Source organism: Ammospiza caudacuta, chromosome 28 (genome assembly GCF_027887145.1).
Source record: "Ammospiza caudacuta isolate bAmmCau1 chromosome 28, bAmmCau1.pri, whole genome shotgun sequence".
In the NCBI taxonomy this organism is placed as follows: domain Eukaryota; kingdom Metazoa; phylum Chordata; class Aves; order Passeriformes; family Passerellidae; genus Ammospiza; species Ammospiza caudacuta.
In genome coordinates this window covers 3348305-3369256 of record NC_080620.1, presented here as the reverse complement: position 1 = coordinate 3369256, position 20952 = coordinate 3348305, and the positions used below count along the sequence as shown (strand labels likewise).

Below are 20952 nucleotides of genomic sequence, written 5' to 3'. Positions count from 1 at the left end.
CACAACAATCTAATGCCATTTTCAGCCCACATCTCTCCTGAAAGGCCTTTGCAGTGCCTGCTTCTCCAAAGATTATAAATAGTTGTAAGCTGGGTCAACGAATCAATCCATCACAGTCTGGGATGCGGAAAGCAGTAACTGTGAAAGAAAAGGTCTGTATTAATTTAATCCTTCCTGTATGAAGGGGAATGGGTCACAGGGCAGCAGTTTGTGAACAGAACAGGGGATGGAATATCAAATCCAGAGGCAGAAAATCATTCTGGATTCAAATACCAGCAGCAAGTTTAAAGGCAATGCAAGAAAGGCTTCCGCACTTCTCTATGATGCAAATCATGGGTAATGCTTTAAGGAAAAACAAACCACATGGCTTATTTTATCCCCTCTCCTCCTTGCTCTTCACATCACTCAGTTTTACTGAGTTCAAATTGCCTGCTGACAGGGATCGCTGGGGAAGTGACATATTTTAAGCTCACATTTATCCTGATTTATCCTGCTACCCTCAAAACAACCCTTGAGCTCAGGGCACACCAGTGAGGGGCTCCCCGGGCTCCCCAAAACCCCCTCGTGATTCTCCCAAACCCCCTCATGGCCCTTCCAACCCCGGTTGCTCCACAACCCCGGCTCTTCCAGCCCCTGGGGCTCCCCCAGCCCTCATTCCTCAAGCTCCCCTCAGGCCCCACCAGCCCTCCCGGGCTCCTCCAGCCCCGTCTGAACCCCTCCAACACCCCCCGGCTCCCTCAGCCCCGCAGCATCAGACGCGGTTCCTCCAGCCCTGGCAGTTCCAGTTCTCAGCCGGCGGCTCCTGAAGACTCCGTGGGATCCTGCAGCCCCCTCAGGCTCCCGCAGCCCCCAGGGCTCCTCCGCGGGCGTTGTTCCCCCTCAGCCCCGCCGCAGCCCCGAGCCCCGCGGGCGCTGCTCCCCCTCAGCCCCGGGCTCCTCCGCGGGCGTTGATTTCCCCCCCCCCAGCCCCGCCGCGGTCCCGCCGCTCCCTCAGGCGCTCCCTGAGGCGCCGCTCCCGCCCCGGCGCTCGAACGGCCGGAAGCCGCACTGGGGGCGTGGTCTCTCACAAATGAGGGCGTGGCCTGCTGGACAGGGGCGTGGCTACACAGTGTGGGCGGTAAGGAGGTGTGGTTTATCAGGGGGCGTGGCCAATCAGAGGGCGGAGACGCGGAGGGGGCGTGGTCTGTGCCGTGCGCGCTGACGCAGCGGCCGCGCGCGCCGCCGGGGCCGCGCTCGCCCGCCCGAACCCAACATGGCGGCGGGGGGCGGCGGCGGCGGCCGCGGGGCCGGCGGGGGCAGCGCCCCGCGCTGGGGCGGCGGCGGCGGCCGGGCCGCGCCGCACGAGAAGCTGCCGGTGCACGTGAGTGCGGGGGCCGCCCCGGCGGCCGCCATCGCCCCTTCCCCACCCTCCCCGCCCCCGCGAATGGCCGCTCCGAGCCCCCCCGGGACGGCCCCGCCCGCCCCCGCCGTGACCTGCCCTGTGCCGGCCGCGGTGCCGAGCTCGTCCCCCGGGGCTTGTCCCTCACCTACCGGTATCGGTGTCCCGGGGGCTTGTCCTCATCGCGCCAGGGGCTTCCCCGCCCTCCTGCGCTGCTTCCGTGGGGTCCCCTGGGGCCGCATCCTCTCCCCCCGGTACCGTGTCGTGTTCCCCGGTACCGTGAGGGCTCCCCGGGCCCGTTCCCCCCTCCCCTGGGCCATACCGCTCTCCCCGGCCCTGCTGTTCTCTCTGGTACCGCGGTCATCCTCCCCAGGGACGTGTTCCCGGCTCCCGGTACCGTGCCGTGACACCCCCGAACCCGGGCGACCACCGGGGCCTCTCCGGTACCGAGTGCCCCTCCCGGGGCTCCCCCGGGGCCGGTTCCCCTGCCTGGGCTCACCGTGTTCTCCCCCCACAGGTGGAGGATGCCCTTTCCTACCTGGACCAGGTGAAGATTCGCTTTGGCAGCGACCCCGCCACCTACAACGGCTTCCTGGAGATCATGAAGGAGTTCAAGAGCCAGAGGTAAAGCCGAGGTCCTGCAGCCCTGGGTGCTCCAGGGAGCTCCTCAGCCTTTCCCAGACCCCCAGAACATCCTGAGCTGGGAGGGACCCTCAGGGATCAAATCCAGCCACCCCAACACCCCCACCCTGAGCAGCCCTGAGCAGCTCTGGCAGCCTTGGCACCATTCCCTGGGCAGTGCCCAGCACCCCTGGGGGGAAGAACCTTGCCCTGAGCTCCATGCCAAGGCCTGGCACAGCTCCAGCTCTTCCCCCAGGTCTCAGCCTTTGTGGGGTCTGTGCAGAGCCCCCCAGCTTCACCCCATCACTCCCCCCCTGCCCTGTCCCACAGTGTTGCAGTCCTGTGAAGCTGGAGTATTTCTGCCCATCCCATAATTTTCCAGAGGTGAAATCCACAGGAGAAAGCAAATCTGCTTTTGCTTTCCACTCTGAAACACAGATCTGGGGAATAAGTGAGGCAGGCTGAGCAGAACCTGTGATCTGCCAGCCCTGGAGGTGATGTCTGTCTGTCTGTCCTGCCCCTTTGCCAACCTGCACACTCATCTCTACTTTCCATGGATAACATTCCCAGGGTGAAGCTGCAGTGGTCATTCCCTCTAATTAGGCTAATTTTTTTTTTTAAAGAATTGCATCTTTAATTTACCAGATACTTCCCATTTCTCTTGGTATTTTCTGGACTTAATTTGTGTTTCTGATTTGGATAACAAAGTAACAAACCCCTGTCAGTGCTCATTCCCTCCAACTGAACTATTTTTTTTTTAAAGAATTGCATCCTTAAGTTACCAGATAATTCCCATTCCTCTTGGCATTTTCTGGGCTTAATTTGTGTTTCTGATGTGGATAAAAAAGTAACAAACCCCTCTCAATTTTAGCATTGACACACCTGGAGTCATCCGACGTGTTTCTCAGCTTTTCCATGAGCATCCTGACCTCATTGTAGGATTCAATGCATTTCTCCCTCTGGGCTACAGGATAGAAATTCCAAAGAATGGGAAATTAAGTATACAGTCACCTTTGAATAGTCAGGTATGTCACAGAGCTCTTATTCTCTAAATAAATTCTTTTGTGTGTCACTGGACATGTCAGCACAGTTTAGGCTGTGCAGATTTATGTGTAGTGCACGTTGCTGATGCTTTTCAAACCTGTGATAATGGGTGTAGTATAAATTTAAATGTTTATTCAAAGAATCATATAGTGGAAGAGGCCTTAAAGATTACCTAGTTCTAATCCCTGATTTATTCTCAAACCAGGTAGTTTGACTTACACAGGAATGATGATTCTGCATGGAAACACCAAATATTTCAGTTGTATTTGGAAACTGAAATTTAACAATATCAAGCCAATTACTGAAATTGTGATTGGCTTGATATTGTTAAATTTATTCCCAATATGGGTTGTGGGTAGTGGCAAATTTCAAAGGGTGATCCTGGAAGAATTGCACTTCCAGTCTTCCACTGAGAAACCAGGAAATTTGTTTAGGAAGCAGGCAAAAGAGCTGTGAAATCATTGAGTTGTTTATGTTGGGAAAGGTCTTTAAGATCATAGAGTCCCCATCATGTTCTGTTGGTGTGAAACACTTGCTGGGATACAGATGGGTGTTACCCCTGCTTGTTTTTTGTTACTATTGAGTGGTTGTGGAGCTGAAATAGAGCCATAAACTGAATTCTGCTGATAAACTTGTGGTTTAACTCCAGCTAACAGCAGGAACTACCTTTTAAATCTCAGCTCCCTCAGATCTCTGTGTTGTTTAGGAATTAACACCTAAAGGGAGTTATGTTTAATATAGCCCTTAAAACTGGCAGCTCCTCTGCAGTAACCAGTGGGAGCAGCAGAACCTGCAGGGGTGTTTGGTGCAGCCTCAAATCAGGGAGGACTTCAGGCATTATTTTAACAGGTGGAGTTAATAAACCTGGCAGGGAAATTGGCTGGTGACTGAAATAATTTCTCTTCCTTCTTCACGTGACAGTATTTCTTAGCTGGACACCTTGCCAGCACTGCTGCTGCCTTGTTGTTGAGCTGATCCCTGATCTTTTTCCAACCCATCTCGTGTGTCCTGTGCCCCCAGGTGCCCCCAGAGCCCGTTCCCAGTGCGCTCCCTGGCAGTGGGCTGGTGTTGCACTACTCCCAGGAGAACTCCCACAACCACAGCGACTGCTCCGAGGAGTTCCGGCAGCAGCTTCCCTACAAAGAAGATAAATCCCAAATCCCCTTGGAATCTGATTCTGTGGAGTTCAATAATGCCATCAGTTATGTGAATAAGATCAAAACACGTTTCCTTGACCATCCAGAGATTTACAGATCTTTTCTAGAAATCCTTCACACTTACCAGGTAAAAAGTCTCCTGTGTTAGAGGCAGCGGGTTGGCACTGGAGCTGTTGGAGTTGTGGTTATCAAATTTAATCTCTGCCTGTTGAGCAGACTGAGAGTTCCAAGCACTTGTCTTCATAGATATTCACAGGAAATGACAAAAAATGTGAAAACTGTGGGGTGTAAAGAGGTTGTAGCCAGACCTGTCTTTACTCATCTCCAGCTGATTTTGTGATCCTGTGTGTGAAGAGGCCCTGTAAGAACGTGCAGCTGCCTCAGAATCCTTTCAAGTTCTGTGGCATTCATGTTTTTGGCTCAGGATGAATTTTCTGGCAGAGTGAGGGATCTTTTGACTCTGTTGAACATCTGTGTGTATCTTTTCAGAAGGAGCAGCTGAACACCAAGGGCCGACCCTTCCGGGGCATGTCAGAGGAGGAAGTGTTCACTGAAGTGGCCAATCTGTTCCGGGGACAGGAGGATCTGCTCTCAGAATTTGGACAGTTCCTCCCAGAGGCAAAAAGGTCTTTGGTATGTGCTGAGAGCAGGGCAGGATATTGAATGCTCTTTCTGCATGTAGAATATTAAAAACATGGAAATCATTCAGCCAGTAATGAACGTTGCTCCTCCTCATTGTTTGGATTTTCTCAGAACAGGTGACTTAACCACATGCTCTGTGTCCTGTTAGGACTCTTTATTTGAGAGGAGAATGTTGAAATCATTATTTATGTACTTCAGTTCACAGGAAATGGACCATGTGAAGTGAACAGTGTCCAGAAAACCGAGCATGAGAAGAATCTGGAGCACAGCAAGAAGCGATCCAGGCCGCTGCTGCTGCGTCCTGTTTCTGGCCCAGCAAAGGTATCTTCCAGCAAGTAAAAACTCATAAAAACCTCATATTAATTGTGCTTACTAATTGCTGAGCTAAAGGTGTAATGAGCAGTGTCTTTGATGTATGTAGGTGTACAAGAAACAAAATTTTGAGTTATTTTAATTGCTGTAGAAAAAGGGAATTTCTAATGCTTGCTTTAATGTGTGTGGTAACAAGTTTGATACTAAATATCACAAGCTTCTGTGCTAAGTATTGGCCCTGGAAAGGGACAATTTATTACTTCGATGCAGAATCTCAAGTGATTCTCTTTTTTTGTTGTTTCTTCTTTGCTGGGAGATATTTGACAGAGATTGCTGTGAGGATGTGACACAGCAATGCCAGATCACTGCTGGGGAAATAAAGGGAAATAGAGGGAAATACAGGGTCTCAGCCTTTGCAGGGAGCTGTTCTGTGTCAACAGAGTGGAATTTGATGGCATTTGAGTCACAACATTTTAAATATAATTGCTTGTTCTTTTAACAGAAGAAAATGAAGCTGCGAGGTACCAAAGATCTGTCAGTTGCAACAGTGGGGAAATATGGGACACTGCAAGAGTTTTCCTTCTTTGACAAGGTCAGCATTTGTCCTTTTCTCACTTTCTCTGGACTTATCTTCATCCTTTTACATGGTTGTTAAGTTGTTGATTTTCTGTACAATTTATGTGTCAGCACTTAAGACATTCCCTGGCTTTTCAGGTATAGAAAAACCAACAAAAATGAAAATAAGTGGGTTTGGAAGATGAATAGACTGATAATGAATAATTTTCTCAATACAAGTGGCATTCAGGGGCTGTGATCATCTCTCCAAACTGCTGCAGGTGCGCAGGGTGCTCAAGAGTCAGGAGGTCTATGAAAATTTTCTCCGTTGCATTGCTCTCTTCAACCAGGAGTTGGTCTCTGGCTCTGAGTTGCTCCAGCTTGTTACACCCTTTTTAGGGTAAGTTACTAACTTACTTCTCTGCCCTTTACTTTGTAGATCATATTCTGTTTTTTTTTTGGCACATTGTGAATGTTTTGCATTTAATTTAGAAGTATCTCCTGGGTAGCAGGTAAAAAAAATGAAGTTTAATCCAAAATGAGGAGGAATAAAATCTGAACCTTTAAATTTATCTCTACAGCTCTTAATGAGTATTGTGAAGAGGATATTTTCTTCTGGCTGTTCACACTCCCCATTTAATATCTCAAAGTGTAATAAAGGTATAAACATGAAATCTGAGAACAGGGCTGTGAGAAGGATAAACAGCTCCAGCTCTGCTCTGAGCCTCCTGAGCTGTTTGGCTTGCAGAGAAGAGGGAGAATCAAATGGCAAGGATCAGTTTCTCCTCAGGTACTTAAGGGGGAGTGTTTGTGTGGTGAAGGGAAATAATTTTCCTACCTTAAGTAAAAAAAAAAAACAAACCCTAGAGCAATTCAGAGAGAATGATAACAGAGGTGAGATGGAGAAAGATTTCTCCCTGCACTGCTGAGTTTGTTGAGATATTTCTGCCTCCCTTTTATGACATGCATTAACCACCCTAAAACTGTCACACTAAAATAACAAAATACTTGTGTTTTTGAAGGAAATTCCCAGAACTCTTTGCACAGTTCAAGTCCTTCCTTGGGGTGAAAGAACTTTCCTTTGCTTCTCCTCTGAGCGACCGCTCCGGGGACGGAATGAGCCGGGAAATCGATTACGCCTCCTGCAAACGCATCGGATCCAGTTACAGAGCTCTCCCAAAAACCTACCAGCAGCCAAAGTGCAGTGGGAGAACAGCCATTTGCAAGGAGGTACTCTGGGATCAGGCTCTTCAATCCCTGAACACACACAAAAATCAGAGTGGGGCGGTTTGTGCCACAGCTGCTGCATGTGGGGTCCCCTTTTTGGTGCTAATTCAATTTATTCAGCCAGTTTATTGAAATAATACCCACATTTCACTTATTTTATCTAAACCTTTCTCAAATCACATCTCTTAATAGCTTTTCAGTCTGTGTGCAGACAGAAATTTATTCCTATAGACAGAAAAGAATATTGAATATCCTGGAATTAATTTTCTATCAGTGGGCCAGTATTGGCTTTGGGGACAATTTTTTCTCTGGAAGAGCCCCATGAGGCAGTGGCTGAGGTGCCATTCCTGCTGTTGTGAGGAGCTCTGTCTCCTTTATTTACAGCTGCTGATCACAGTTTGTGAGGTGATAGTGAAGGTGTTGAGTTTTCTGAACAGGGCCCTGCAGTTCCACGCAGACCTCAAATCTGGGGAGCAGTGACCTGGGAATTAGGCCTGGAATATCCTACAGAACCTCAGGAAAGAATTGTGGAAAATACAAGAGAGAAAACCCCATGAGACCAGCTCTGGGCTCACAAGGCTCAATGTCATGTATGCACTGTTGCAGGTGTTAAATGATACCTGGGTTTCATTTCCATCCTGGTCTGAAGATTCCACTTTTGTCAGCTCCAAGAAGACTCCATATGAGGAGCAGCTGCACCGCTGCGAGGACGAGCGCTTTGAGGTACCTCTGCTGCTGAGCCCCCTCTCTGCTCCCTCAGAAAGCAAAACCTCTGGATTTTACTGAATTAATTAATGGCCAATTCCTGAAAGTTCTGTTGGTGTTTGTTGGTTTGAGGTGGAGTTTGGTGTGGAGTCTAATAGTTCTTCCTAGGCTTGAATCCAGTTCTTCCTAGACTTGAAAGTTCTGTTGGCGTTTGTTGGTTTGAGATGGAGTTTGGTGTGCTGTGCTTGGAGTCTAATAGTTCTTCCTAGGCATGAATCCAGTTCTAAATTGCATGTGACCTTTGGGAGAGCTGGCAGAGGTTTGGTTTCCAGTAAAAACCTTTCTGCTGCTTCCTGGCTCCACCCTGTGGGGCTGGAACACCTTCCACAAAGCTGAGCTGCTGCTCTCCGTGTTCCTGCTCTGCCTGTTCTGACACTGATTTTTGGCAACTCTCAACAGCTGGATGTTGTCCTGGAGACCAATTTAGCCACAATCCGTGTGCTGGAGAGTGTGCAGAAGAAACTGTCCCGCCTGAGCCAGGAGGACCAGGAGAAATTTCGCCTGGATGATTGTTTGGGAGGAACCTCAGAGGTGATCCAGCGCCGGGCCATCTACCGCATCTACGGCGACAAAGCGCCTGAGATCATCGAGAGTCTGAAGAAAAACCCAGTTACTGCTGTCCCTGTGGTTCTTAAGAGGTAATTCCCATTGTGTTGGGTTCTTTAAGAAGATGAAAAAGGATTTTTTAGACAATAAAATGTGAGGAATAGCCTCAAGCTTCGCTTCTGGTTGGACATCAGGGGGAATTTCTTCATGGAAGTTTCTAAACATTGGAAGGGAGGTGGTGGAGTCCCCATCCCTGGAGCTGTTCAAAAACCAACTGGACATGGCACTTGGTGCTCTGGTCTGGTTGACAAAGAAGTGATTGATCAAAGGTTGGACTTGATGATTTCAGAGGTCTTCTCCAACCTAAATGGTTTTGTGATTCTCTGGGTGTCATCATCACTGCTGGTGCTTTCTCAAATGTATTTATTGCTTCCAGGAATCAATTCCAGTTTTCCACTGAAAACTTCTTGCTGCACCACAATTGGCTGCATTAAAATGTTTTGGGTGTGTTTCTGTGTCTGTCTGAACTGACATTGTTCATTTATGCAGGTTGAAAGCAAAAGAGGAAGAATGGAGGGAGGCCCAGCAGGGCTTCAACAAGATTTGGAGGGAGCAGTATGAGAAGGCCTATTTGAAATCCCTGGACCACCAGGCTGTCAACTTCAAGCAGAATGACACCAAAGCTCTGCGCTCCAAGAGCTTGCTGAATGAAATTGAGAGTGTTTATGATGAGGTGGGTGTGACAGGAAATGAGCCCTCCTGCATTTCCTGCCTTGCTGGTGTGACCCAGATGTGTCCATAACATCTGGGACCATGTGGAATTGTTGGAAATTGGGTCAAAAACAGCTGTGCCAAGCAGAGGCTTATTCCTCCTGGCAGGAATGCTCTTGAGCATGGATTGGAGGGATCTCTATGTGTTTTTCTCTTGATTACAGCATCAGGAGCAGCATTCAGAGGGGAGGAGTTCATCCACAAATGAGCCTCATCTTATCTTCATCTATGAAGACAAGCAGATTTTGGAAGATGCAGCATCTCTTATCAGCTATTACGTGAAAAGGCAACCCACCATCCAAAAGGAGGATCAGGCAACCATCAGGCAGATTGTGCATCACTTCATACCTGAGCTGTTCTTCTCTCAGCCACCTGAACACAACATTTCTGAGGAATCAACAGATGAGGACAGAGAAAACCACCAGGGGCAGAACCTGGATACTCCTGAGCTGAGGAAAAAACATGTGCCTGGGCCTCCAAGCAGTCCTTTGGAGACCAAAGCAACCTTCTGTGATGTGACAGCTGCTGAGCCCCACAACACCCTGGATGATGTTTACAGCCTCTTCTTTGTCAATAATAATTGGTATTTCTTCCTACGCCTTCACCAGACTCTGTGCTCCAGGCTCCTCAAGATTTATCGCCAGGCCCAGAAGCAGCTTCTGGAATATAGGACTGAGAAAGAGAGAGAGAAACTCCTCTGTGAAGGGAGGAAAGAAAAAACCAATGATCCAGCCATGGAGCTAAGACTCAAACAACCAAGTAAGAATAATGCAGGGCTTAGTTCATTCATAATGCTCTGGGTGCTCCATTGTGTGTGTCTGAGTCACCAGGGCCAGCAATGTGAGGGGTGTGGAGGTGCAATCCTCTGCTGTGTTGGTGATTTGTGGACACAGCTCCTTCAGCAGGGCACTCAGGGTGTCACAGGCTGCTTCACAGAGACTTCCTGAACACTGTGATCAGCTGTTCCCAGGTACCTCACTGTAGGAATCCGTTACTTTGATTTACAATGTAAACAGCCCCACAAAGAAATAGTTATTGCCCTGGGCACGCCTGGAAATGCATGAGGAAAACTGCCCCAGCCTGTCAGGGCAGCTGGCAGGGATCTGCCTGTCTGTCATGTCACTCTCCTGTCTGTCATGTCACTCTCCTGTCTGTCATGTCTCTCTCTGCCCTGGGTTTTGTGGTTCTTGAGCAGTGCTGCTGTGGTGGTGTTCTCAGGGGTCCCAGGACGAGGGAAGAGATGAGGATCTTGACTCCATGGTTCAGAAGGCTGATTTATTATTTTATGATATATATTATATTGAAATGATATATTAAAACTATACTAAAAGAATAGAAGAAAGGATTTCATCAGAAGGCTAGCATGGAATAGAAGGAAATGATAATAAAATCTTGTGACTGACTAGAGAGATTGGCCATTAATTAGAAACAACCACATGAGACCAATCAAAGATGCACCTGTTGCATTCCACAGCAGTACATAATTATTGTTTACATTTTGTTTCTGAGGCCTCTCAGCTTCTCAGGAGAAAAAGATCCTAGCAAAAGGATTTTTTTTCATAAAATATGTGACATAAAATCTGTGACATGCTGCCTCTTGCGCTGCTTGACTTCACTCTGCCTGTTCTGTGTGTGGAATGAACTCCCTTTCCCCATGCCAGGTGAGGTGGAGCTGGAGGAATACTACCCAGCCTTCCTGGACATGGTGAGGAGCCTTCTGGATGGGAACATTGACCCCACTCAGTACGAGGACACCCTGAGGGAGATGTTCACCATCCACGCCTACATCGGCTTCACCATGGACAAGCTGGTGCAGAACATCGTGCGCCAGGTGAGCCTGGGCTGGGCAGGGCTGGGCATCTCCCCTCGCACACTGCCAGCCTTCTCCCAGTGCCCTGCAGAGCAGCGGGCACTGAGCTCAGAGCAAATCCAGGGAAAAGTTAAATCTGACAGGGAAATGCCTCAGCAGAAGTTTAGGGAGAGAATTCGGCTTCTATACAAAAACCGTCTTAGGGGATTTACCTTCCCCGATGTTTTTTTGAGTTCCAGTCTTTTCAAAATTTTGCCATGCTCAAAATGCATCTGTCATTTTGATTTTTTTAAGATTTTCTAATGTTTACTGTCTTGTAACAAACTTTCTCACACACTTTCTGTAAATAACTTATTGTTTTGCATTCTTTATAGAAGAAGAAAAATTTGATAGATGTTTGTCCAGTGTCATTGGAGAGGTGGCACTTTCACTCTCCAATCCAGTGACACTTTTGGAAAACTATAAATGTTAAAATCAGAAAATAAATTTCCCTTTTTTCACCTTGAGAGCAGCACTCGTGTTATTTTGTGTCCTATAGTGACATACATCTAAGGCAACACAAAAAATGTCAGATCCTTCTTACTCAAATCTGTCTTCCAGCTGTAGATTTATAGTTAAGGCACATCAGCCCCTCACTCTCCTCTCTTCCTTTTATTGTAAAGCCATGAAAAAGAGAGTGAAATATGGGAAATCTTTGGAGTTTGCTGCTTCAGCTGAGTGTGATGCCATGCTGAATTTCACACTCCTTTATGACACACTGGAGTGAACTCTTGGCCCAGGTTTGCTGACTGAATTCCCCCTTTTTTAATGGAAGCTTCACCATCTAGTGAGCGATGACATCTGCCTGAAGGTGGTGGAGCTCTACCTGAACGAGAGGAAGCGAGGAGCTGCTGGGGGGAATCTCTCATCCCGCTGTGTCCGGGCAGCAAAGGAGACCAGCTACCAGTGGAAGGCTGAACGGTGCATGGCTGATGAGAACTGCTTCAAGGTGAGACCTTGCTGCCAGGGAACTTCACAAAATCACTGAAAACCTTCAGGGAATCTCCCAGGTGACGTTTCACCCGGGAGAAGTTGGGTTTAGAAGCTCCAAGGTGAGAGAGTGAGCAATGTGGAGAGAAGGCACCAAAATCAGAGCACAGGCAGTGAGGGCACATTGTGGCACTGCTGCTTCTCTCCTAACTTCTGTTTGTTGTCCAAATCACTTGTGAATATGCAGCATTTTATTGTGAACCCCTGTGGCAAATATTTTCTGTAACTTTATCCCAGGTCATGTTTCTCCAGAGGAAAGGACAGGTGATCATGACCATTGAGCTGCTGGATACAGAAGAAACCCAGACAGAAGATCCTGTGGAGGTCCAGGTAACACCACAGTGACCATGGAGTCTGGGTACCACAGAGCAGATGTCTAAAAATGAGGAAAACTCATTTCCCTGCTTCATTCCAAACTGTGAGGCTTTGCCAGGAGGACAAGTTTGTCTGGAGGGTGGGCAGAAGACTTGTGGGGCTGTGGCCATTGACCGAAATGGTGCTTTAGCAAAAGAGTAGCAACCTAAATCAGCCCCAGAATAATCAGCTTGGAAATAAACAGGTTTTTTGCGGTGAAGTTTGTCCTGATGAAGTGAAATCTCACTGGAATTGTCTCCCTTGTGTAGCACCTGGCAAACTACATGGAGCAGTACGTTGGGGTGGAAGGAGCTCCCAACACCCAGAACGATGGCTTCCTCCTGAAACCGGTCTTTCTGCAAAGGTGAGCTGCTCCCTGCCCTGAGCCACACCTGCTGCCTCCTCCCTGCCCCTGTGCCAGGGGTTTGGGTGCTGTGCCAGCCCTGGGGGAATGTACTCACCTCTGAGGGGCTGCTCCAGCCCAGTGAGCTGCATGGGAATGCTGACAGAGAGATTTATGATCACTGCACTGAGGTTTGTTCATGGAACTGTGTTTGGAATGGAGCAGGATGCACTCAGGATGGGATTCTGGGTCTACTTTGTTCCCATTTCACTAAGTATTTGTCAGAGGATACAGAGGAAGCTCCCGGAGAGAGCCTGAAATACCAAACGTGCAAATACAAGTCCCACACTTGTGCTGTGAGCCCTGTCAGCCGAGGAGGGCACTCCAGCAGGTGTGACACATGCTTTGTCATCCTTGTTTTGCTGCAGGAACCTGAAGAAGTTTCGCAAGTGGCAGTGCAAGCAGGTGAGGGCCCTGCGCAGCGAGGTCAAGAGCTCCTGGAAGCGCCTGATCGGGGTGGAGAGCGCCTGCAACGTCGACTGCCGCTTCAAACTCAACACCCACAAGATGATGTTCATCATGAACTCTGAGGATTACATGTACAGGAGGGGAGCTCTCTGCAGAGCCAAGCAGGTACACACATCTCCCTTTTGCTCCCACTGCAGCCCAGGTGGTAGCAGAGGTTGGGGGGTGTGATGGTGGTCACAGGGGTCTGAGGATGAGGGAAGAGATGTGGATCTGAATCCATGTTACAGAAGGCTTGATTTATTATTTTGTGATATATATTACATTAAAACTACACTAAAAGAATAGAAGGAAAAGTTTCATCTCAGAAGGCTAGCTAAGCTAAGAATAGAAAAGAAAGAATGATAACAAAGGCAGCTGCCTCAGACTCTCTGTCCGAGTCAGCTCTGCTGTGATTGGCCATTAATTACAAACATCCGCATGAGACCTATGACAGATCCACCTGTTGCATTCCACAGCAGCAGATAACCATTGTTTACATTTTGTTTCTGAAGCCTCTCAGCTTCTCAGGAGGAAGAAATCTTAAGGAAAGGAATTTCATAAAAAGATGTCTGTGACAGGGGTGGGAGGCAGAATGTAGGTATCAATAATTCCAATTCCACAATACCAATTGCAGGAATTGTGGCTGAATTCCTGCAAGCTGCACCCAAAAGTTACTACTCTGTGTTGGGTGTAACACAGAAGAGAGCTGGTAAATGCTCTGTACTTTGGATTAGTTTAGCAGCCTTTTCTTTACATGCAAATTCTAAGTGGGAGTGGCAGCCATTAGGAAATAGGGGTGGTTAAACGGTCTGTGGTTTCCTGTTCCTGTTTGTGCTGTTCCCAAAGCATTGCACACCTCAGGTAGAACTGAGGGCTTTGGCTCCAAAGCCTTGCACACCTCAGGTAGAGCTCAGGGCTTTGGCTTTCCCTCTCAGTGATCTTTACTGCCCTGCTCCTCCCAGGTCCAGCCCGTGGTGCTGCTGAAGCACCACCAGCAGTTCGAGGAGTGGCACAACCGGTGGCTGGAGGAGAACGTGTCCATGGAGGCCGTGGATGTGGTTCAAGACTGGCTCATGGGGGATGAGGATGAGGAGATGGTGCCCTGCAAAACCACCTGTGAGACAGTGAATGTCCATGGGGTGCCAGTGAACAGATACAGAGTGCAGTACAGCCGCCGTCCTGCTTCACCCTGAGCACCCAGAGATGCAGAGCTCTGCTGGTGAAGCACATTTACCATGAGAATAGTGGTGGGAATGCAATGTATGTATTAATGATATTTATCCAAACAGCATTTTACTTTGGATTATCATGTATTTTCCATGTGGCATAGACTTGTCTCCTTGCAGTGTAATCCTCCAGCCATCATGAAGAGACTTTGAAAAGCTTTTATGGGAAGGGGGCTCCTGGCATTGCCACACACTTTGGAGCAGTTTCCTGGCTTTAGGAAAGCCACTGCTGACCAGCTCAGTGAGGGGGTGAACTACCACTGGTGGCTTTGTTGGAGAGGTGGAGCTGGGCTGGTGTTTGAGCAGATGCTGGCAGCTGCTTCCACTTCCAAGGGTTTGATATTCCTTATCTTCCTGACTTTGTGCTGTGTTGGAGCCTGCAGAACTCTTCACTGTACCCTGGGGCTTTGTTATCCCTGCGACCCAACAAGGCAACAAATGACTCTTGTTCCTGGTGCTCTGGTGAGAAAAATGCCAAAACTGACACGGGGATGGCCAGCACTCAAGGCTCTGACTCTCCTTCATCAACCAAGTGTTCAGGAGCATGAACTGAGGGAAGAACCCTGAGCTGTGGTGCTGGGATGGGAGTGATGCTCAGCCAGAGATCCTCCTGCTGAAATCCAGAAATCCACTGCTTTGGGAGCTGAGGAGCTGCTGCAGACTCTGCCTTCCAGAATATCCATGGGGAGGAGCGTCCATTGCGAGGTCTGGCCTGGTTTTTGGGTTTGTGTTTTGCATGTTGGAGGGCAGCTCCGGAGCTGGGCGTTTCCCTGCCCTGCCCCCGGCGCTCGGGGCTGCAGCACATCGGTGCCATCGGCAGATGGAGCTCCCGGAGCACGGCTGGGAGCTGAGATCCGGCCCACGGGCTCTGCTGTTCCTGCTGGATTGGCAGGGACACACGGGAATCTGCGAGGAGCAGAGGGAGATCCAGCCACAACCATCCTAGAGAGCATCCATACTGCTATTGAAGCTTTTTTTGCCATGAAGCCTAACACAGCCTGCCCTGATCCCTGCAGAACACTACATCTGACTTTAACTAGTGAGAAATCAAGGAAATTTACTGGTGTTTGTCCTGCAGCCCCTCTGTGACTTCTTCACTCCTGTTTCTCAGTGGCCAAGGGCAAGCACGCTGTCTGTGGAGTGTATTACAAAATTAACATTTTTGAGGCATACCCAGCCTCCTTTCAGCTTTGCTTCCAACTTTTCCCTGGCTTTTGGGGCAATAACCCCCCCCCACCCCTGAAACTTTCTGTGGCTTTGATTTTTAGGTGATGATTTCTGCCAGACCTAAGGAGCAGCCTGTAGGATTTGTCCTGGGTTATTTCCACTGTACGACATTTGGTTTCACAATTGTCTCGCTTGACAGTAGAAAAATTGGCCTTTGGGGTATGTTTAATAGAAAACTGTCCCAAGTCTTTGTCTTTTTTTGCAAAATAATCTGTGGGAGGGAAGGAGGGAGGCCACTCTCTGGCATTCGTGGCCACTTGCACAACCACTGCCAGCAGAGACTTTGCAAGAGCCCCTGTTCTCCTGGGCTGGGTTTCTGCTAAACTTTGGTTCCTGAAATGATCTGAAGGTTCTCCCCCTGCCCTCCTTGCAGTGATAAGAGACCACGAGGCTCTGCAGGGGCTGGGGGGAGCAGGGGGACAATCCCAGTGCCAAGCACAGTGTCCCCCTTTCCCTTCCAGCCAACTTACCAAATCACACCTCAGTCCTGCTCACCTCTCTGCTGTCTCCCAGTGGAGATGACAATTGTGCCAAATTTTATGGTTTTATGATACAGAAAACTGTTTACTAGAAAATAGGTAGCAACTTGTGGCTTAAAATGCATTTGATTCCAGGTGTCCCAAGGTGGGCAGCACACCTGGGCACCGTCCTGTTCCATCACCCATTCTAAGTGTACTTCAGGTATTTTTATCCTTATTTTGTAAACCTTAATTTATAATCTGAACTGATTAAGCAAGACTTTTGCCCTTTTACAGTGCTATTGTCTCAAAGCTGAGAGTAGCAAAGGATGTGAAGGGAATATCAGGCAGGTTTGAGAGGGGCTTGTTCATGTCTGAGGGTTTCAGCTGTGTAACTGCACGACCTTGAGTCAAGAGTTTGTTCTTCCATTTGTTTGAAGGATTCTTTGCTTTTGGGCTTGTAATTGCTTTGCCAGCTCCTTGAATGTAGTTTTTTTTTATATTTATTTGCACATTCAAGTAAAATAAAATATTGATTTTAAAAGTCTGCAGCTGTCACTGTTTTATATTTTATTCCAACTAATTTAAACTTTGTGACAACCCCCAGAATTGATTGTTTTTTGCCTGAAAGTAGATTTTAAATGGGAGAAAAATGCAATGGAAAGGTTGAAGGCTGCAGGGTGTGCTGATGCAGCTGTGTGTCAGCAAATGCTGTGTGAGGGTGTGAGCAGTGCACTGCTGATGGAAAAGGGAAATAAATTCCCTGCAAGCAGAGATCCCACGCAGGAGCTGGGGCTGCACTCACCAAAACCCCTCCTGCAGCAGGGAGCCCAGGGGGTGGCAGAGTTGCTCCACCAGAGAGCTCTCAAAGCAAACACTGCAAGGGCTGCAGCTGTGCCAGGCCTTGGCATGGAGCTCAGGGCAAGGTTCTGCCCCCCGAGGCTGCTGGGCACTGCCCAGGCTGCCCAGGGAATGGTGCCAAGGCTGCCAGAGCTGCAGGAGCGTTTGGATACAGAATTCACAGAATCACTGGGTTGGGAGAGACCTTCAAGATCAAATCCAACCCAGCCCCAACCCCTCAACTGAACCCTGGCACCCGGTGCCACATCCAGGCTTTGTTAAACACACCCAGGGATGGGGACTCCACCACCTCCCCGGGCAGCCATTGCAGAACTTCATCATCCTTTCTGTAAAAACCTTTTTTTCCTGATATCCAACCTATACTTTTTTTCCTAATATCCTAATTAGGTTTTTCCTAATATCCTACCTATAGGATAGGATCTCACCAACTTCCTAATACCCAAACTACATTTTTTTCCTGATATCCAACCTGTATTTCCCTTGGCACAGCTTGAGGCTGTGTGCTCTGGTTGTGTCAGTTCCTGCAGACAGAGCCCAGCCCCAGCTGAGCACAGGCACCTTTCAGGAGCTGCAGAGAGCGATGGGGGCACCCCTGAGTCTCCTTTTCTCCAGGCTGAGCACCCCCAGCTCCCTCAGGGGCTCCTCACAGGGTTTGTGTTCCCAGCCCCTCACTGACAGAGCCCTCAGGGGTGCTCAGGGTGGGGTTTTTGGGATGTCTGTGCAGGGACAGGGCTGGATTTGATCCCTGAGGGTCCCTCCCAGCTCTGTGACCTTTTCAGCTTTTCCCAGCCCAGGCTCAGAGCTGTCTCACAAAGATGCAGGGCCAGGGGCTGGATTTGATCCTTGTGGGATCCTTCCAGCTCTGGAGCTGTGTCCTGCCCGGCAGTGACTCCTTGCAGCCCCAGCAGCACCTCTGAGGTGAGGCACAGCCCCAGGAGCCCCTCAGTGAACACCAGCAGGGCTCAGGAGAAGGGGCTCATCCCTGTTCCCAACCCCACCAGCACATCTGCTACAGGTTAAGACAACACAACTGCAACCATGAAAATAACCCTCCACCCGCCTTTCCCTCAGCCTCCCCAAATTCCTGGCTAATAACATGTTTAAGTGTGTTCCCTGTGAGCTCTGCAGGACAAATGAATGAGTGGATTTTGCAAATGAAGCTGCAGTGATGTGACCCAGAGCTGATAGGAGTTTCCTTGACATCATCCCCAACACTTCTGTTGCCATAACAAAAGGCAGCTCTGCTCTCTGGGCAGCCCCCTGCTCACTCACAGGGAAACAAAGTGTTGTTCTCCCCAGAACAACCCTCTGTGCACAGAATAATTGGATTAGAATGGTGGTGGGGGGGTCTCAGAGGACACAGCCCACTTTTGCACTTTGCAAGTCTTCTCTTGGTCCTCTCACAAAGGGGATGTTCCCTGAGCTGCACAGCCAGGTGTGACATGAGAGCTCTTGGAGTTCTCAGTGGACAGCAGCAAACAGCTTTAAAACGTCCTTCAGGTTTGCAGGATGGGATAGGTACAAATGGTTTCCACAATTAAACCCAGAGTTGTTAAGCCTGAGTTCAAGCATTTAGTATTATAGGATGTTTTTTAATTGTTTCCTCATCACAGGGATGCACTGGGAGAGTTGGGGTTCTCTCATCAGTGAGAGAGTCTGGTGAGCAAACACAAATTGAGGTTTTCTTCATGTTTTAACCATTCCTCTGGATTAGAACTAACTAATACAATTTACAGACTAAATTAAAATCTGGCAACTCCTAACCTGTGCTAAAGAGAAGTTAACTAAACTCCTAGTTAAGTAAACCCCTAACCTGTGCTAAAGAGGATTCATTCTTCATAAAGAATGAATCCAAAGGGTCCTGATGCTGAGAAGGAATGATGATGATGATGATGATGATGATGATGATGATGATGATGATGATGAGGCTGTGTCAGACCAGGTGTCACTATTTTACTGAGAAAGGCCCTTCCAAAAGCTATTCCAGAGCACTGAGCTGTAGGGGTGTTAATAAGCTTCAAATTTTCCAGGAAAATGTCTTCACATGGACTTTAATGGTGTGAAGTGACAACTGCCAGCAGGCAGAAAAGCAGCTCTGAGAAGCCTCCCCGAGCAGGGTGAGGCTGAGGAGAAAGTTTGGGATCACCCAGGGTGGGATCCCAGAGGATCAGGAGAGATGCAGGATGAGCAGGAGGAGAGGAGAGCATTCCCTGGAGCCATGGAGAGTCTCAGGATGGCCCAGGGAGAAGGAGGGGACCTGTGTCAGAGATTTTAGGGCACTTTGAATGTGCAGAACCTGCAGAATCAGGTCCAAGCTGCTGCTCAGGAACCCCCTGGAGCTGCCACAGTGAATCCCATCCTTTACCCACCACAGTTTGCTCTTCCAAGCCTCCAAGATGTGTGGGACAGGCCAGGTGGGGTTTGCACCCTCCCTCTGAGCTCTGAAATCCCCAGCCTGATTTCCAGCATTACATCTTTTGGCTTCAGAACCACGGAATGGAAGAGCCCCTGCTCCCAGGAGATGATCTATTGCACAATGAATTACTTTAAAACCGAATTGTTACCCCACAGGGCAGGGATCACACGACTTAAAGAGATGTTAACAAGCCGTGACAAACCTCTGGCATGAGAATTTTCAGGCAAGCTGTTCTGCATCTAAGGCAGTCACTAAAGATCACACAGCATCTGAAAAATGAAGGATACAGAGATGAGTAACCCCTCTCTGCTCCACTCCAGAGACCTGCCCATAGGAAGCAGGGCTGTGATTTGCACACTATCTGAACCTGATTATGGCTAATTTTTTGCATACAGAGCATGGAAAGGATCCTGGCTGAGGCATGGAAAATATGTGGCCACATGAGTCATTCTGCAATGGTTCATAAATCCTGAGAGAATCACAAAAGCAAAACATCTAACATTGCATCTTCCCTCTCCCTGCCAGTGCAACTCCACCTCTTGACACGCTCGGCACAGGGATGTGGGAATATGGTGAAAGCAGAGGAAATAGGATCATTTTCTCCTTGGAATAGAAGAATCTCATCAAACAGCAGCCAGGCTCAGATTTGCAACCTTCACAGAAGAGGCCATTCATGAGGAGAGGAGAAAGAAACGAGCTGCTCCTCCTCGCCTTGCCAAACCAAATTTACAGTTCCTACTGCCTGGGCTCCAGCTCCTGTCCTTCCTTCCTTCCCTGCAGAGCACAGCCCAAAGCCCAGCACCCTCCTGTCCCACTGACCCACGCCACACTGGGGCTCTGACACAGGGGATGGGAGAGGATTTAGGTGTCAGAACTCCGTGCATCCTTCTGGGTGTCCAGAATTGCTGAGAACCCTGCTAGGGGGCTCAGAGACCCTGGCACGCAGCCCAGAGCACCTGGGGATTTGATTTTGCCCCCTGGAGCAAGCTACCAGCTTTGTATGAGGACCTGAAAGTCACAGAAATTTAAATAGTATAATAATAAAATGATCACGGGGTAAAAATGTAGATTTTAGGATTTTTGGTATGGGGGTTATGGGGACAGGATGGAGGAACTTGGGTGTGTCCTGCCTTTCTTCTTTCTCTTCTTCTTCTTCTTCTTCTTCTTCTTCTTCTTCTTCTTCTTCTTCTTCTTCTTCTTCTTCTTCCTCTTCTTCTTCTTCTTCTTCTTCTTCTTCTTCTTCTTCTTCTTCCTCTTCTTCTTCTTCTTCTGCTTCTCCTTCTCCTCCTTCCTCTTCCTCTTCCTCTTCCTCTTCCTCTTCCTCTTCCTCTTCTTCTTCTTCTTCTTCTCCATTTTCTGCAGTGATGTTGGCACTTTGGGATTGGTTTAGAGTAGAAGTGCACTGTCTAACACAGGTGATGGGTATTGGGAATTAATTATAGGTAGTTTGTAGTATAAAAGGACAACACAGAGAGTGCCTGTGGCTGCCCTGGTGAACAGAAAGTAAAATTTTATAGATAAGAATTAATAAACAACTTCAAGAGTGAAAAGTGAAGAGTCCAGACTTGTTATTCAGACACACAGGCTGAAACAGAGACACCCTGCACATCTCAGGGCAGCAATTAACAACCATCTACCCAAGAGATTTAGGAGCTTCCCAGAGCAGAGCACGGGAGGGACCTGCCTGGGGGTTAGAGCAGGTG

At 48.6% G+C, this 20952-nt stretch overlaps 1 protein-coding gene across 4 annotated transcripts; it reads left to right on the top strand.

Moving 5' to 3' along the window:
• The first annotated feature begins 1252 nt into the window (after nt 1–1252).
• Nucleotides 1253–16519, top strand: SIN3B (SIN3 transcription regulator family member B). Of its 4 annotated transcripts, none has more exons than XM_058820868.1 (19): nt 1253–1360; nt 1896–2002; nt 2871–3024; nt 4064–4327; nt 4690–4833; nt 5041–5163; nt 5660–5746; nt 5991–6109; nt 6732–6939; nt 7543–7659; nt 8101–8339; nt 8797–8980; nt 9183–9777; nt 10680–10849; nt 11643–11816; nt 12095–12187; nt 12481–12575; nt 12983–13187; nt 14024–16519. In XM_058820868.1, exons 1-19 carry the CDS (start codon nt 1253–1255, stop codon nt 14252–14254), a joined length of 3417 nt encoding a protein of 1138 aa, XP_058676851.1. In that variant the 3' UTR covers nt 14255–16519. The 4 variants fall into 4 exon arrangements, with proteins under 4 accessions (XP_058676851.1, XP_058676850.1, XP_058676852.1 ...); XM_058820867.1 differs by having other exon boundaries at nt 5657–5746; XM_058820869.1 differs by lacking the exons at nt 1253–1360; nt 1896–2002; nt 2871–3024; nt 4064–4327; nt 4690–4833 and adding an exon at nt 4890–4958 and having other exon boundaries at nt 5657–5746.
• Nucleotides 16520–20952: the final 4433 nt, after the last annotated feature.

Excerpts from the sequence above, each read along its gene's own strand:
- SIN3B (XM_058820867.1), top strand. The coding sequence starts at position 1,253 with ATGGCGGCGGGGGGCGGCGGCGGCGGCCGCGGGGCCGGCGGGGGCAGC. Across the intron at positions 9,778-10,679 it reads GCTAAGACTCAAACAACCAA|GTGAGGTGGAGCTGGAGGAA; the intron begins GTAAGAATAATG and ends TCCCCATGCCAG. Across the intron at positions 13,188-14,023 it reads CTCTCTGCAGAGCCAAGCAG|GTCCAGCCCGTGGTGCTGCT; the intron begins GTACACACATCT and ends TGCTCCTCCCAG.